Source organism: Podarcis cretensis (assembly GCF_951804945.1).
Source record: "Podarcis cretensis genome assembly, chromosome: 14".
In the NCBI taxonomy this organism is placed as follows: Eukaryota; Metazoa; Chordata; class Lepidosauria; order Squamata; family Lacertidae; genus Podarcis; species Podarcis cretensis.
Genome location: NC_137183.1, coordinates 4777827 through 4793709, shown reverse-complemented (window position 1 = coordinate 4793709; position 15883 = coordinate 4777827). Strand labels below are relative to the sequence as shown.

Sequence of the window (15883 nt, the reverse complement as noted above, 5' to 3'; positions counted from 1 at the left end):
CTTCTTCTGTAACATATTTTAAGTTTGGTATGCCTTGAAAATCCTTGCTCATAAATCTTAATTCCAATTGCCTGTTGTAATTTTAAAACCACTTTTCATTAAGTGTCTTTTTCTGTGAGATGAACAGCCTTATGATTTTTGCATATGGTTGGATTATTGCATTTCTGAAGACTTGGAGGTATAACTGGCTCATTTTTTTAAAAAAAAACCCCAATTTTGCTACTGCTGCTTCTTGCAGGACCTGGGTGGGTGAACAGAAGGAGGAAGAAGGTTACTGCATGACTTGCAACTATGTCATAGACCAGTGTTTGCCCACATGCTGCCCTCCAGATGTATTGGACTACAACTTCTGCTAGTGCCAGCCATCACAGCTGTGCCAGTAGAAGCAGATGAGAATTGTCCAAAACAGCTGGAGGGTACCAGATTGGGGAAGGTTGTCATAGACTCCTGGGGTCTTACGCTGAGATGATTAGAATACTGTGTGTTTATTGCAATATTCCTAAAGCTGTTTCTTTTCTACATCATTTTCAGTTGTGTTAAAAATGGGTTGTGGCTTATGATGTCCTTGTGCCAGTTTTCTGATCGACATTGCTTATATTTCTTTCTTTATAATAAGAAAGATGTGCCTATGTCCTTGAGTGTAGATACTCTATTTTCCAAAAAATATTCTATAATTTTTGCTGGTTACTTTTAGGGAACAGCAGAGGCCCATGAACTGCCAGAAGGGAGCACTGCTGATGTTCTTCATTCGAGAATCAGTGGTGAAATCATGGAACTAGTCCTGATAAAATATCAAGGTAAAAACTGGAACGGACACTTTCGACTCAGTGACTCGCTGCCAGAGTTCTTTCCTGTGTGCTTCACATCAAATTCTGCAGACACGACAACAGTTGATATATACATTCACATTAGAAAAGTTGGCAGCCGGATGGTTCTGTCTGTGTACAGTCCTTACTGGATCATCAATAAAACCTCCCGTGTTCTACAGTACCGTGCTGAAGATGTGCATGTAAAACACCCAGCGGATTTTAGGGACATTATCTTGTTCTCCTTCAAGAAAAGGAACATTTTCAGTAAAAATAAGGTATGATGCCAAGTTCACATATACTGACCTTTAAGGGGTAGGCTTCTTAACTAGGGTGCTGGCTTTCCTGGCTATTACAAGAGTTGCTGCTACAAGAGGAAATGGAGCCAAGGGGGTGAAGAGGGGTGCTTAGCAAGAGCTGGTAAATTCTATTACCCGCAGCAGCTGGTTGCAGGTTGCTATCATGGCGGGAGCCGGGGTGAGCAGCACACCCTGAAAGTGGCCCTCAGTATCAGCAGTGCCAAGGAAAGTGAGACTGTTGAGGAGCTGCATATGCTACTGGAGTAGATGCAGAGCCCAGCATTAGATGGCAGCAGTGAGGAGGCGGCATCTGAGGTCCTGCCATGGGGCCATTGCCTACTGTTGGGTGATGACCCCTGGGACAACTTCACCCAGGTGGTGAGGGCCTGCAACCCAGACACGCTCTGCGGCCTGATTTGGAGGAATTATGGGCTGGGCACGTGAAAGTGACTGGGCTTAAAGGGGGCGTTTGGAGGAATGAGGGGAGGGAGGAAGGTTAATCTAGGACAGGCAAGAGTGATGATCTGTGTGGTACCCAATCTGGGACTGCTGGAAGGGAGTGGGAATGAGGGGACTTCTTCAAGGGGTGGAGTGGGGGCAAGAGAATTGGTAAAGGGACACATACATGAAGGAAGTGGGTAGCCCCCTATGCATTAGAGGGAGAGAGAGAGTGCTGCTTGAATTGGAAGGGTAGCGAGGATTAAAAGGGGTTCCTTTGAAGGGAGAAGGTGAAAGTTGTCTCTGTGTGAGGCAAGGTCCTGAGTACAAGGGGAAGGGATATATACGTGTTGCAGCTGAGAGGGAGGACTGGGGCAAGTGGGGACAAGGAAGCCAGAAATGAAAGGCTTCCCAAGTGAGTTGTCTCTGCACATGAAGCATGTTTGTTTTCCTGTGATCCCTGGAATAGCCATTAAATCATCACAAAGCCTGTGAAGCAGATGAGTGTCCTCTGATTTTGGCATCTAATAATATGTTTTTTTCCTCTCCTCCTGATGTAGATCCAGTTAAGCATCTCCACTAGCACGTGGTCTAATAGTTTCTCTCTGGATACAGTAGGAAGTTACGGATGTGTAAAGTGCCCAGCTAACCTTATGGATTTTCTGGTAATATCTGGGTTCTGTACTTATACTAATTACTGTTCATGCCAGATGCATAGAACAAAATCCATCTTGAATTTCAATAATAATTTAGGGTGCACGAGGCCATCTTTCTGATACTTCTCTTGCTCTCCTTGGTGTCCTCTGTGCAGTTTGATATATGGAACATAGCACAGACTATGATGCCTGTCTAAAAGCAGAGAGTGATGTTACATCTTTGAAAGGAAGTTGACAGGGATTAAAAGACCACCCAAACTAAGCCTTTATAGACCATGTGGCAGTAGAAGGCCACAGCAATAGTGAACTTTCCTATTCTAGGCTGGTTTATATTACTTATGTGCTAGGAAATGCAGGCAAAAGCCATCACATTCTGATCTTTATAATTTCAGTTTACACATCCACAGTGTGCTTGTGAGGAACAAAGGAGTGTTTCTATGTGTGTGTGCTGTAAGTGAGCTAGAGAGATATTCCTTGCAGTTAAACTCTTGAGTCCTTGAGAACCATCATCAGATTGTTCTCAAACCCAAATGAGCAACTCGATGGCTTCTTCACTTTTTAGATAAGTAATCTACACTTGTTCCTTCAGGTTTCTCATTTAAACCTGAAGAGCTGAGCAGTCAGGGAAGGGAAAAAGTTTTTTAAACACTGTATGGTGCTTATATTAGTATTTTTAATAATATCATTTTTGCAGGTTGGCGTTAGCATTAAAATGAGCAGTTTCAATCTCACTCGGATAGTTACTTTGACTCCATTCTACACCATAGCGAATAAAACATCTTTCGAGTTGGAAGTGGGAGAAGTGGGAGCTGATGGTTCACTTCCTACTAATAAATGGAGTTATTTCTCATCTTCAGAGGTAATTTTTAAAACAATGTTTCTCACTTTCACATCACTGAAAATTTCCGAAGCACATTTTGTTTTTATTTGATATGAATGCTCGAGCCTCTAGACCTAAAAGGAGTCTTGCTGGGACCATAAGAAAATGGCAACAGATAAATGAGCAATAGATCCTACCTACCAGGATTTCACTCTTCTGTTCAGGAATAATAATTTTAACTCTTTGATATAATAAGGTGAACAATTCCTGTCAGTGACAATCTTAATACTGTGCTGTAACATGGAACTATCGTGATCTATTTATGTTGCAAACAGTGTTCAAAACTCCTGTTGCATTTTGTGACATGGAATTTCATTAGCACGGGCTGTTTCTGATCTCTGGGTGCAGTACTGTGTCTAAGATATCAGATTAAAACTGCAGAGTAGAAGGAAAGGAGGACCTTTTTCTCCTTCCACAATTACAGCTACTCTGAAGACCGGAGAAGAGACTTAAGAATATTAGGGGGGTAATAGAGGCACATTTGAAAAACATTGGAGAAACAACGGTTGCGAATTAATTGGTCTAAATAAGAGATTGTGATATTTAACTATGGAAGATGAAAAAGGGAAATTTTTGAAGGAAAAAAGATATAAAATTAAGAAATGTAATAAAGTATTTGGGAATAAATGCAACAAGAACTTTAGAAAATTTAGAACAAGAGAATCTTAACAAATTAAAGAGGGAAATTAAGGAAAAGCTGGAGGAATATAAGAAAATTAAGCTTTCATGATTTGGAAGAATAGCAATAATTAAAATGAAGTTTTTGTTTAGAATTTATTTTTATTTAGAATCTTACCAGTTAAGATATCAGAGACAGATAAAGGGTTGGTAAAGTATGATTAATAAATTTTGTAATGGAGATAAGAAACCTAGAATTAAGAAAAGATGGTGTAAACCCCAGAAAACAGGTGGATTGGGCCTCTCCAACATATATAGCAAATCAGTTAAGATGTATCGTAGACGGGATAACAGAACAAGGAGAGTTAGAATGGTTAGAGAGTGGTACACAGGAAATGAGGGAGAGTTCGTGAATATATTTTTTAGTAAACCAAATAGGCAATGGTGGCAGAATATTGAAAATCCTTTATTAAGAATCATCATTGAGATAATAATAATAATAATAATAATAATAATAATAATAATAATAATAATAATAATTTATTATTTGTACCCCGCCCATCTGGCTGGGTTTCCCCAGCCACTCTGGGCGGCTTCCAACAGAGATGACAAATACACTAAAATGTCACATATTAAAAACTTCCCTGAACAGGGCTGCCTTCAGATGTTTTCTGAATGTCAGGTAGTTGTCCATCGCCTTGACATCCGATGGGAGGGCATTCCACAGGGCGGGCGCCACCACCGAGAAGGCCCTCTGCCTGGTTCCCTGCAACTTGGCCTCTCGCAGTGAGGGAACCACCAGAAGGCCCTCGGAGCTGGACCTCAGTGTCCGGGCAGACCGATGGGGGAGGAGACGCTCCTTCAGATATACTGGACCGAGGCCATTTAGGGCTTTAAAGGTCAGCACCAACACTTTGAATTGTGCTCGGAAACGTACTGGGAGCCAATGTAGGTCTTTCAAGACCGGTGTTATATGGTCTCGGCGGCCGCTCCCAGTCACCAGTCTAGCTGCCGCATTCTGGATTAGTTGTAGTTTCCGGGTCACCTTCAAAGGTAGCCCCACGTAGAGCGCATTGCAGTAGTCCAAGCGGGAGATAACCAGAGCATGTACCACTCTGGCGAGACAGTCTGCAGGCAGATAGGGTCTCAGCCTACGTACCAGATGGAGCTGGTAAACAGCTGCCCTGGATACAGATTTGACCTGTGCCTCCATGGACAGCTGTGAGTCCAAAATGACTCCCAGGCTGCGCACCTGATCCTTCAGGGGCACAGTTACCCCATTCAGGACCAGGGAATCCTCCACACCTGCCCGCCTCCTGTCCCCCAAAAACAGTACTTCTGTCTTGTCAGGATTCAACCTCAATCTGTTAGCCGCCATCCATCCTCCAACCGCTTCCAGACACTCCAACCGCTTCCAGATACTTCCAGACACATAAGGGCAAAATATAAAGAAAATTGATAACCAGTAAATTCTCCACTAACTCCAGTGGTGATGATAGAAGACTTCTCAGTAAATTTCAAAAAGGAAAATTTAAAAAGAAAAAAAAAGGAAAGAGAAGACAATATTTAAAATAAAGGATTGTGTGGAGAAAATGAGAAGCAAATAACAAATAAGAGAAGCTCTAACAGGAAGCAAAATAACTTGGTTTAACCGTATACAACTGGCGCAATGGACAAAGAAGTGGTTTTTTTATAATAGTTTTTATTAGTAAGAAGTGGTTAAGGGAAAAAAAGAAATGCAAAGAATATACAAAATTCAAAAAAATGATTATAAAAAGAGAGATAAAGAAGAAAATATAGTTATAAAAGGGGAAACCAGTGAAATTTATAAAATATTAGTAGAAATGGAGGATCAACAAGATCAATTAAAAGAGGTGCGGGGAAAAAGAGACAACAGGGCAGATAAACAGTCAAAGCTGGGGAGAAATACGGGAGAAACACACTTTGAAAATCTTGTTTATAAGGATAAAATATATTATACGTTAGTATGGTATTTAACACCAGTTAGATTAAATCAAATAAGGAATATTCAGTGTTATGTTGGAGGGGATGCCAGGAACCTGGGACTTATGTTCACATGTGGTGGGGGTGTAAATATGTACAATTTTTTGGCAAACGGTGTTTAAGGAGATAACAGAAATCACTGGGTTAAAGGTGACCGAAAGGTTGCATTCTTCTCAATTTATGATGGGGTGGAAGGTTTGCAGGCTATGAAGAACTTGCTCACAAATTTATTGATAACTACACAAATTATTATAGTTAGGAAGTGGAAGGGGCAAGGTGAATATAAAATGGAAGAATGATATAAAGAGGTGTGGGATTTTGAGCAGATATGGAAGGTATTTGTGGAATTTCTACTGTTAGAATGGAAAGGATAAAATAAATAAATAAATAAATAAATAAATAAATAAATAAATAAATAAATAAATAAATGTACCCCTCCCATTTGGCTGGGTTTCCCCAGCCACTCTGGGCGGCTTCCAACAAAGATTAAAAATACATTAAAATGTCACACATTAAAAGCTTCCCTAAACAGGGCTGCCTTCAGATGTCTTCTAAATGTCAAGTAGTTGTTTATCTCTGACATCTGATGGGAGAGCATTCCACAGGGCGGGCGCCACTACCTGTAACTTGGCTTCTCGCCTTGAGGGAACCACCAGAAGGCCTTCGACGCTGGACCTCAGTGTCTGGGCAGAACAATGGGGGTGGACATGCTCCTTCAGGTATATTGGGCCGAGGCCGTTAAAATGGATAGTTACAATGGAAGGGTCTTGGGGGTGGGGTGCACATTTATTTATTTATTTATTTATTTATTTATTTATTTATTCTACTTTGTTAAAATAAAAGGAAGAATATTAGGGGGTGGGCAGGGGAAGGAGTAGACCATGTGAAAAATAAACATAATATTTTAGCTGCAGTTCATTCATTTTCAGCTTTGTATTTTTGTTATTTAAAAAGTGTGCCTAGACATTCCATTGTTGTGCCCATAACCTGGGTATAAGGTGCCGTTTAGCTTTCATATCTCAGTTTCTAACACTGGTTGCAAATCTCAACACTAATGGTTCCTTTAAAATGGTTGGTGTACTTCTGTTTTAGATGTCTTTTGCTGGACATATTGCCAATTTTAAGCAGAAACTCTTTATTTTGCCCACTAGTGTCTTCCATTCTGGCCAGAGAATTTGTCTGGAAAACTGTGCATCAGAGTGATTGGCTGTGACCGTGTGACCAAACCATTCTTTTTCAGCAGACAGGACAATGGGACTCTGTTGAGTCTAGAAGAACTGGTGAGAATATGGCATTTTTTATTCCCTGTTGTGCTTACTTTAAAACATGGTCATGAACAATATTTGTTTTTAAAAAACCAGACTTGCATATAAATGCACAAAAGCTACTAGCTTGAAACTATTTTTACTAGTCTGCTGGGGATCAGGGTTGGAGTGACAGGAGGCACAGCAGCCCACTGCATTTCTATGCCTGGCCACTCGCCTGCATAAAATTCCTTATCACATGGCTACCACGTGAAGGTTTTAAAATGCAAGGCTGATCTAAATGCTTAAAGATTGCAAAAGTAGTAGATCCTCCCACCTGGTGCTATCTAAACGTTTACAAGAACAGAAATGTTTTCACAAGCGACTTAAAATTGGTACCTTGGTGGGCTTTCCTGCATAACTTGTTTGAAGCTATAATGCTATTACTGAGAAGACCTCACTCTTCATAGCCACACAGTTTAATTTCCTGAAGCTACAAGATCCATGTTCAGGGCCTGTTCTGTAAATCTCAGGTTCCTTTGGATAAAGCAGTCATGATGTTACGGTTAGCTAGTAAAAAGGGAGGTTAAAGTTTATAGCCATTGGTGCTGCCTGGTTTCTGGTTATTCCCAGGAGCAGGAATAATATTGGTTGCTGGATCAAATGTGGTAAATTGGATGCATTTGAAGTGTAGCACCGGCAAGAAGCTGCTAGCAGCTTTGAGAAAGGAAGAGACAGAACTCTCAGACTCCATTCATTTTGGGTTACCATATCTGGACTCTCGTGTGAGCCCCATTGTAAGAGCCAGAGTTGTCTGGTTGACCAGCAGCTGTTTGTTGCTACTGTGAACTGCTTGCTAGAAGTATAAACTCTAAAAGGTATGGTGAAGCTTGAATTAGGCTATGTGGATATCAAGCCGTAGCTTTTAGTACCGTATCCATATATTTTATTTTCAACAGAGCTCAGGGATCCTGGTAGACGTGAACGTGTCTGATCATTCTACAGTTATTAACTTCTCAGATTATCACGAGGGAGCGGCACCTGCTTTGATCATAAATCATACTCCATGGGCTTCTCTTAAATACAAACAGAGGTATGTGAAAGAGCTTTCTTCCATCTTTTGAGAGAGGTGCTTTGCTATAGGATGTATAATATTTTTAATCTGAATTCAGTTGCACTTTTGTTCATCCATAACTAACTTTGTGTTTCTATTTTTTCCATGCAGTGGTTTACAGGAAGAGATGGAACTGAAGCCAAGGGGAATGAGGCTGTTTGCCTGGGCAGATCCCACTGGAATAAGAAAATTAACTTGGGTGTATGCACAAAACTCCGGAGAACATGATCTTCTTAAGGTATTTGGTGTCGAAAGAAAAATCGGTCAAGCCTGAACTCTGTGGGAAACCATTTCTATAACAATCTATAATGCCCCTCAACTCAAATCTGTTTCTGCCCTTCTATGCATCGTTGGTACCTTTCAATATATTACGACAATTCTGTTTCTTCTTTAACTTTGACATTTTAAAGTCAATGTAATTATGTAGACAACCCCAGCTTGTATAAGGCTTGCATTTCACATACCATTCATAACAGTGTTCATTTTGTTTGCATTGCTTGCACTTGCTACAAGCTAATACAAATTAATTTTGCTTTAAAAATGACAAAAGTGTTCCCAGTGTTACATGAGTAGGTTCATTTTGTGTTACACAGCCTCTTCTTTTCCTTCCTGCCAACCCAGGATGAGTGTGGTCAGTTTCCTTACAACTCCAATACCCAGATCCATTGGGTCTCCTTCTTGGATGGACGCCAAAGGGTGCTGCTTTTCACAGATGATGTTGCATTGGTTTCTAAAGCCCGGCAAGCAGAGGAGATGGAGCAGCCGGATCAAGAAATAAATGTTGCTCTTCACAGTGTTGGGCTTTCACTAGTCAACAACGAAAACAAACAGGAAATTTCTTACATAGGAATCACCAGGTACTGTTCATAAATAATATCTGGCTGCCTGTTAATTCACAGAAGTCCTGTTTTGAAAATCAGAGCAAAATCGGTTCTCATTTTCCTAAAACAAATATTTGTCTAAGCACTGCTCCTTCAACCATGTAAAGCTTAAGAAATATGGATTAGTTAAAATACAGTGCTGTGGATTGTTTCTACTTTTTTAAAAATAAAGGTTTAACTTAATCACCAATGTATTTATTTTTCAGTTCAGGCATTGTCTGGGAATTAAAACCAAAGCAGAGGTGGAAGCCATTTAACCAAAAGCAAATACGCCTCTTGGAACAGGCATATCAGAAACATATTTCTGTGCGAGGTGTGGAAGCTTCTGATTGGATTAAAATAGACAACAATTTTGAGGTATGCTGCGGTATCACGTACATGTTGCATTTATGCTACTGAGCACAATAAGACATTTTGCAAAAGTCTTCTGTTCGTAAATGTTAGTTGCCTTATATGGGTGGAGAATATCAAGGCTCTGAACAACTCAACAGAAAGCTGATCTCTGAATCCCTGTCAGATAATTTTGAGAATGCAGACTGGCATCATTGTGCCTTACTTTCTTGTAGATAGACCTAGGAAGCCATAATGCTTAAGAACTATCCTGCATGTGTATGCAGAGAAACACAAGGTATCTGAGCATGGCAAAATAGAGGAGATACAGTCAGGGGAGTAGGAAGGGGGGTGCGGGGGGAGCAGTACGCCCCGGGTGCCATCCCAGGGGGGGAGACAAAATCCTCCCTGGGTGGATTGGCCGCCGCGCCGCAATCCACCCCCACCTGGAAGATCACGCCACCATCACGCTGCGATCGGCCCCTGCCAGGAGGATCGCGCTGCCATGCTGTGATTGGCCCTGCCGGGAGGATTGCACCACTGCGCTGTGATCGGCCCCCGCTGGGAGGATCGCACCGCTGCACCGCGATTAGGAACCCCCCCCCCCCAAGGATTGCGTCGATCACCCTGCCACTCTGGCTGCTGTAACGGCTTCCTCCACCACTGGATACAGTATGGACAAGCAAGCAAAGGCAGATGTAACACTGTTCAGCATAGCGTAGCCAAGTGACTCTAGTTATGGGAAAAGCATGAGACAAACAGACTTAATGGGCAAAACAAGGGGCGTCTCCTTGAGAGCCTCCTGTTGAGGTAGAAAGGCAGCTGCCACTGTCCTGTCAGTGTTACCCAGCTCCTTGGTAGCTGAACCAACGTCTTGCTCCATCCACTGTCACTTTCCCATTTGGTGAGTCAAGTGTGTAACAAAAGTTTCTTGCCATATCTTTTTTTAATCACCCAGAAGGCATTCCAGAAACTTCTAATGGAATATCTGCAGTGTCCTCTGGGAGCTGCTGCCCTCCATGCTCCTCTGCCACCCAGGTCTTCCCTCATGTCGGCTTGGGTTAAGTAGATCATGAAGCTGGGAAAGATTGCAGGGGAGATCCAGAGATATTTCCTCTGTCACCTCAGTGGTCTGCACTCCTCAGGGCAGCCCCTAATGGCTGCTGCCCACCCTTGCTGTTCTTGCCTGAATAGGTTTGCCAGGAGCAACTTAGAGGAGTTGGAGTTTGGTGCTCAGCCAAGTCTGGAAGTCTTCCATGCTTCCACTTGACTAGCCTCCCTAGGCAAAAATGGCAGCAACTGACAACAGTTTTTAGTGGTCCAACTACATGATATTTCTTTGCTTGAGCTGGGTTTACTGCCAAAGAGAGGAGATAGAGAGGGGTGAGATTAATAGCAGCTGCTGCCAAGGCAGGCTATTAAGTTTGAACGTGTAAGCCCCAGGCCTGGGTGAAAGCTGCACAGTTGGGCTTGGGGAGGGGAATGAGAAACAACTTAGGAACTAGCATGTTTGCTACTAACCTGCTGATGACAGTTTTGAAAGCTGCCAAGCACCTTGAACGTGACAACAGTCCTTGCCTACCCCAAACAATTTGGTGGTCTGTAAGGTCACTGAAATAATGTTCTGCTCTTCCCTGCTTAAGGGTATGGAAGCACTCTGCTGTTCAAAGGGGCTCTTACTGGGCCAAACCCATCCCAAAAAGGCGTCTAGGATCCTAGACGAAATACCTCTCCATCCCAACAGCGTGAAATTGAGGGGTTGTAAAGAACAGAGGTTAAATATATATGCGTGTTTTTCAGGTTAACTTCAACAAGATGCCGATGGAAATGCGCCTTCCAATCAAATGTAGCATAAAGCGAGATTTCTTATCTGGCATACAGATTGAATTCAAACAGTCACCCCACCAACAAAGCTTACGGGCCCAGTTATACTGGCTTCAGGTACATATCTCTGATTATTTTTATTTTTTTTAGAAAACCTTGGTGTTATGAGGGATAGCAGTAACTCTGGACAAGGAAACTGGAATCTTAAAGATGGTAGTCATGGACTGTATAACGGTTCTCTGGAACCACATTTGTTCTTGGAAAGACTGTGGGTCACTAAATGATTTGTCATTTAGTTAGTTATTCACGAGAATTTAAAACTATACTTCGTTTAAGCACAAAACATTCTGTACATTTTGTAAAAATTAAGAGCCAAAACCCTGCAAAAATAATCTTATTTCTTAATTTTTTTTTATTTAGCAAAGATAAGATTTTGTAGATGCTGACTTTGCTTTATTTTGTGTAGCTAAGCTAAAGGAGCTTGAAAGTGAAATCCTGTTGCCCACTTACCTGGGAGTAAGCCCCATTGAACTTAATGGGGCACATTTCTGAGTAGACTTTGTATGATTACAGATAGATTGCATTTTATGTTGATTTGACTTACACGATTGCAGCGTCATGTGGATCGTCAGAAAATAAATAAATGCAGAGTGGGGAGAAAAAATGGTGTGGGAGAGCAGGAAAGAATGACAGACAATCACACCAGCCATTGGAAGAGTATTAGAGTGTGTTTGGAGAGGTGGAGAGAGTGGAGAGAGTGGAGGAGGTTGCAGAGAGGTTTTTTTTTTTTAAAAAGCTATGTTTCTAAAAGCTTGAAAAAATAAGAAAAAACAATATACCTAAGTCAGCTTCAAATATCAAGCATTTTTAATATAAAAACTAAAAGTAAATTAAGAAAAAGAAAAGACTTCCTATTTTCTATTAGTTTTAAAAATTTATGCCAAATTTTATTCCGCAAAAACACACAACTTTTTTACTTTCTACAAACCAAACTTTTTTCTGTCTACAAACTCAGATATCACAACCTTTTCCTTCTTGTGCAAAAATCCATAAGGGATTTCCAAGAGGTTGGAAAGAGATCAGAGGAGGCCGGAGAGAGTTGTGGAGGAAGTTGGAAGGATTTGCTGATTTTTGTGTGTTTCTTTACAGTTTTCTAGGGGGTGCTCTGGCTTTACATGATTTTACTTAGATGTGCAGTAGCCAGGAATATAACCCCCACATCTGTCTGTACTCTGCTAAAATAATAGTCTTGATTAATGCTTATCATATATTGGCTTCTTATATATTGGTTTGTTACTCCCTTGAAGGTCGATAACCAGTTGCCTGGTTCAATGTTCCCTGTTGTATTTCATCCTGTAGCTCCTCCAAAATCCATCGCATTGGATTCAGGTAATAATATTTTTAACATTCTAGATACAGCAAGAATCAGCCACTTACTAAACAGGTATTCATTTCACCTCTCATTTTTCCTTAGAACCACGGCCATTCATTGATGTTAGTATCATCATTAGATTTAATGAGTACAGTAAAGTGTTGCAGTTCAAGTAAGTAAAATATACTTAAAGGTTTTTGAAACACAAGCCATGTGAATCTTACTCCTAAAGAAATTCTTAATTCTTAAGGATCGGAAAAAGGACCAAATGAAACTAGAGCAGGGGTTGGAAACCTCTGGCCCACGGTCTTAATTAGGTCCGGCTTGGCCTGCAAGACCTTTTCCCCCAAACCATGCCCACCTGCTTCACACCTGATGTCACATCTGAAGGTCAGGTCTGGGGCAGGAAGAGATGCAACTGCCCATGCAAAACTGGGAGCCTGAAAGCATGCTTCCTATTGTTCATTGGCAGTGGAGGTTTGCTGTCACTACTGGTTAGCTGATTGGCAGCGAGAGCAAGCCTGTTGGGATCCTCTGTGCTACAAAATTATCAATGGGGAACTCAAAGCTGGGTTCCAAGTCCCTGCCTATCAGCTGATGAGCAGTAAATTCAAGTCTCACATGGCTTGGATTGGCTGTGCTATAAAGGAAAAATGGATCACCTGTTGTCATAGTGATGCCAGGTGACTGACAGGCCCACGAGGATAGGAGGAGCCCAGGATTAGGCCAGCTGGCCACAGCTAGTTCCCCACCTCTGAACTAGAGTGATTTCATGTTTCAAAAAATATATTTCCCACATGCAAAATTTCCTCTAGAGGACTAGAGCGGCCCAAAACATTTAGCTTTAAATGAGGGTAGAAGCTTTCTGCATATACAGTCAAACCCACAGATCATTTAAACTGGAATTGCTTAATAAAATATTTTAGTTTGTCCATCTTCATTGGGACTGTGAAATGGTTTCAATAAAAGTACTTTGAATGAAATGCATGGACCATCTGTGGGTTTGGGCCAAATCTGTTGAGAGGAGCTAATCACAAGCCTCTGGAATTACCCACAAGTTTTCCACCACTTTATTGTTTAGTCTTCAAGGAACTCTGGCATTGCAGGTGCATCACAGGTAGCTGCATAAGCAGAAAAGGTCCAATATTTCACTTGCTTTAAAATTAAATATTAACCACAAAATGGGCAGTTGGCCTCACGGAAGCTGTGTTGTCAGTTACTTGTATTTTCCTTTTCCTCAGGTATTTCATGGTTCTAATCCAGGAAATGGCTTTGAAAATAGATCAGGGATTCTTAGGAGCTGTTATTGGACTCTTCACTCCATCTACAGACCCAGAAGCTGAAAAACAAAGGGTACGGTCTGCTTGGGACATCTCATATGTTGAGCTGAAATTCTGTTTTTTAAAACATGCCAGTCTATGAAAGCACAGAAGAATACTAATGCTAGATCTGACCATAGAAATGACTAGAGAAAATTATTTATTTTGAAGACAATAATTAGCAACATGGGGGGAATATAACTAAACAAGATGTGGACAACTGTGTAATATTTCTAACAATTTCTGGAAACTCTGTTTTGTGTATAGTGTTAGTACACAAAACAAGTTTGGGATGAGTTTACTAGCCATCAGATTTCCAAAAGTTGCCTGTGGCTTTTAAGTGCTGTCCCAGAAAAATGTTCTTACAAGCCGATCTTGGTGTGTCATGGATTTGGCATATGGGTGGACTGTTGCTGTGATAATGTGACAAACAGTCCTGAAAGTTCTGGTCACAGTAAACGGTTAACTGTTGTTTATCATGATGCCATCCTGGGCTCCTTAGGGCAGTGTTCCCCAACCTTGGGCCTCCAGCTGTTTTTGGACTACAATTCCCATCATCCTTGACCACTGGTCTTGCTAGCGAGGGATGATGGGAGTTGTAGTCCAAAAACAGCTGGAGGCCCAAGGCTGGGGAACACTGCCTTAGGGTATAGAGAATGCTTCCATAGAATCATAGAGTTGGAAGGGATTCTGAGGATCATCTAGTCCAGCCCCCGGCAATGCAGGACTATGCAGCTGTCCCTTACGGAGATTGAACCTGCAACCCTGGCATTATCAGCACCAGGCTCTAACCAACTGAGCTGTCCAGCAGATGGGCAGGCCATCAACTTAATAAATATTAATAGTAATAATGATGTTTGAACAGGGCTGCAATTTTTAAATTATTGCGGAGAGTTGAGCTTCCACTTGCTGAATTTTCATTGAAATAATATTTTCAAACCAGTGTATTGAAAAATGCCTAGAAGGCAGTTTTTAAAGGAGGTAATTGGAACAAATACTGTAATTTCCTGTGATAGGTAATGTTACTTGAAATGAGATCAAATTGTATCAAGGCAAGCATAATATAATATAATATAATATAATATAATATAATATAATATAATATAATATAATATAATGGGACGCAGGTGGTGCTGTGGGTTAAAGCCTCAGCGCCTAGGACTTGCCGATCGAAAGGTTGGCGGTTCGAATCCCTGCGGCGGGGTGCGCTCCCACTGCTCGGTCCCAGCGCCTGCCAACCTAGCGGTTCGAAAGCACCTCCGGGTGCAAGTAGATAAATAGGGACCACTTACCAGCGGGAAGGTGAACGGCGTTTCCGTGTGCGGCTCTGGCTCGCCAGAGCAGCGATGTCACGCTGGCCACGTGACCCGGAAGTGTCTCCGGACAGCGCTGGCCCCTGGCCTCTTAAGTGAGATGGGCGCACAACCCCAGAGTCTGTCAAGACTGGCCCGTACGGGCAGGGGTACCTTTACCTTTTAATATAATATAATATAATATAATATAATATAATATAATATAATATAATATAATATAATATAATATAATATAATATAATATAATATAATATAATATAATATAATATAATATAATATAATATAATATAATATAATATAATATAATATAACATGCTGCGCATCTGACTGGGTTACCCCAGCCACTCTGGCCAGCTTCCAGCAAATTAAAACACAATACAGCAACAAACATTAAAAACTTCCCTGAACAGGACTGCCTTCAGATGCCTTGTAAAAGTAAGATAGTTGATTATTTCCTTGACATCTGATGGGCGGGAACAACAACTGCAAAGGGCCTCTCCTTGCTTTCCTTGTAATGACACTTCTTTCAGTGAGGGAACCACCAGAAGGCCCTTGGAGCTAGATCTCAGTGTCTGGGCTGAATGATGGGGATGGAGACGCTCCTTCAGTATACAGGGCCAAGGCCATTTAGGGCTTTAAAGGTCAGCACCAGCACTTTGAATTGTGCTTGGAAACGTACTGAGAGCCAATGTAGGTCTTTCAGGACTGGTGTTACATAGTCTGGCAGCTGCGTTCTGGGTTAGTTGTAGTTTCCAAGTCAACTTCAAAGGTAGCCCCACGTAGAG

The 15883-nt window shown here is 41.5% G+C and overlaps 1 protein-coding gene across 5 annotated transcripts in view; it reads left to right on the top strand.

Moving 5' to 3' along the window:
* Nucleotides 1–15883, top strand: part of VPS13C (vacuolar protein sorting 13 homolog C) — a 100530-nt gene that overhangs the window by 68927 nt on the left and 15720 nt on the right. For all 5 annotated transcript variants that reach the window (XM_079953084.1, XM_079953082.1, XM_079953085.1 and 2 more), the window contains 12 exons: nucleotides 695–1084; nucleotides 2104–2208; nucleotides 2894–3058; nucleotides 6853–6981; nucleotides 7905–8038; nucleotides 8171–8297; nucleotides 8681–8916; nucleotides 9147–9297; nucleotides 11071–11211; nucleotides 12402–12483; nucleotides 12569–12638; nucleotides 13708–13819. In XM_079953084.1, coding sequence (XP_079809210.1) covers nucleotides 695–1084; nucleotides 2104–2208; nucleotides 2894–3058; nucleotides 6853–6981; nucleotides 7905–8038; nucleotides 8171–8297; nucleotides 8681–8916; nucleotides 9147–9297; nucleotides 11071–11211; nucleotides 12402–12483; nucleotides 12569–12638; nucleotides 13708–13819 — 1842 coding nt within the window. The remainder of the gene's footprint in view (nucleotides 1–694; nucleotides 1085–2103; nucleotides 2209–2893; nucleotides 3059–6852; nucleotides 6982–7904; nucleotides 8039–8170; nucleotides 8298–8680; nucleotides 8917–9146; nucleotides 9298–11070; nucleotides 11212–12401; nucleotides 12484–12568; nucleotides 12639–13707; nucleotides 13820–15883) is intronic.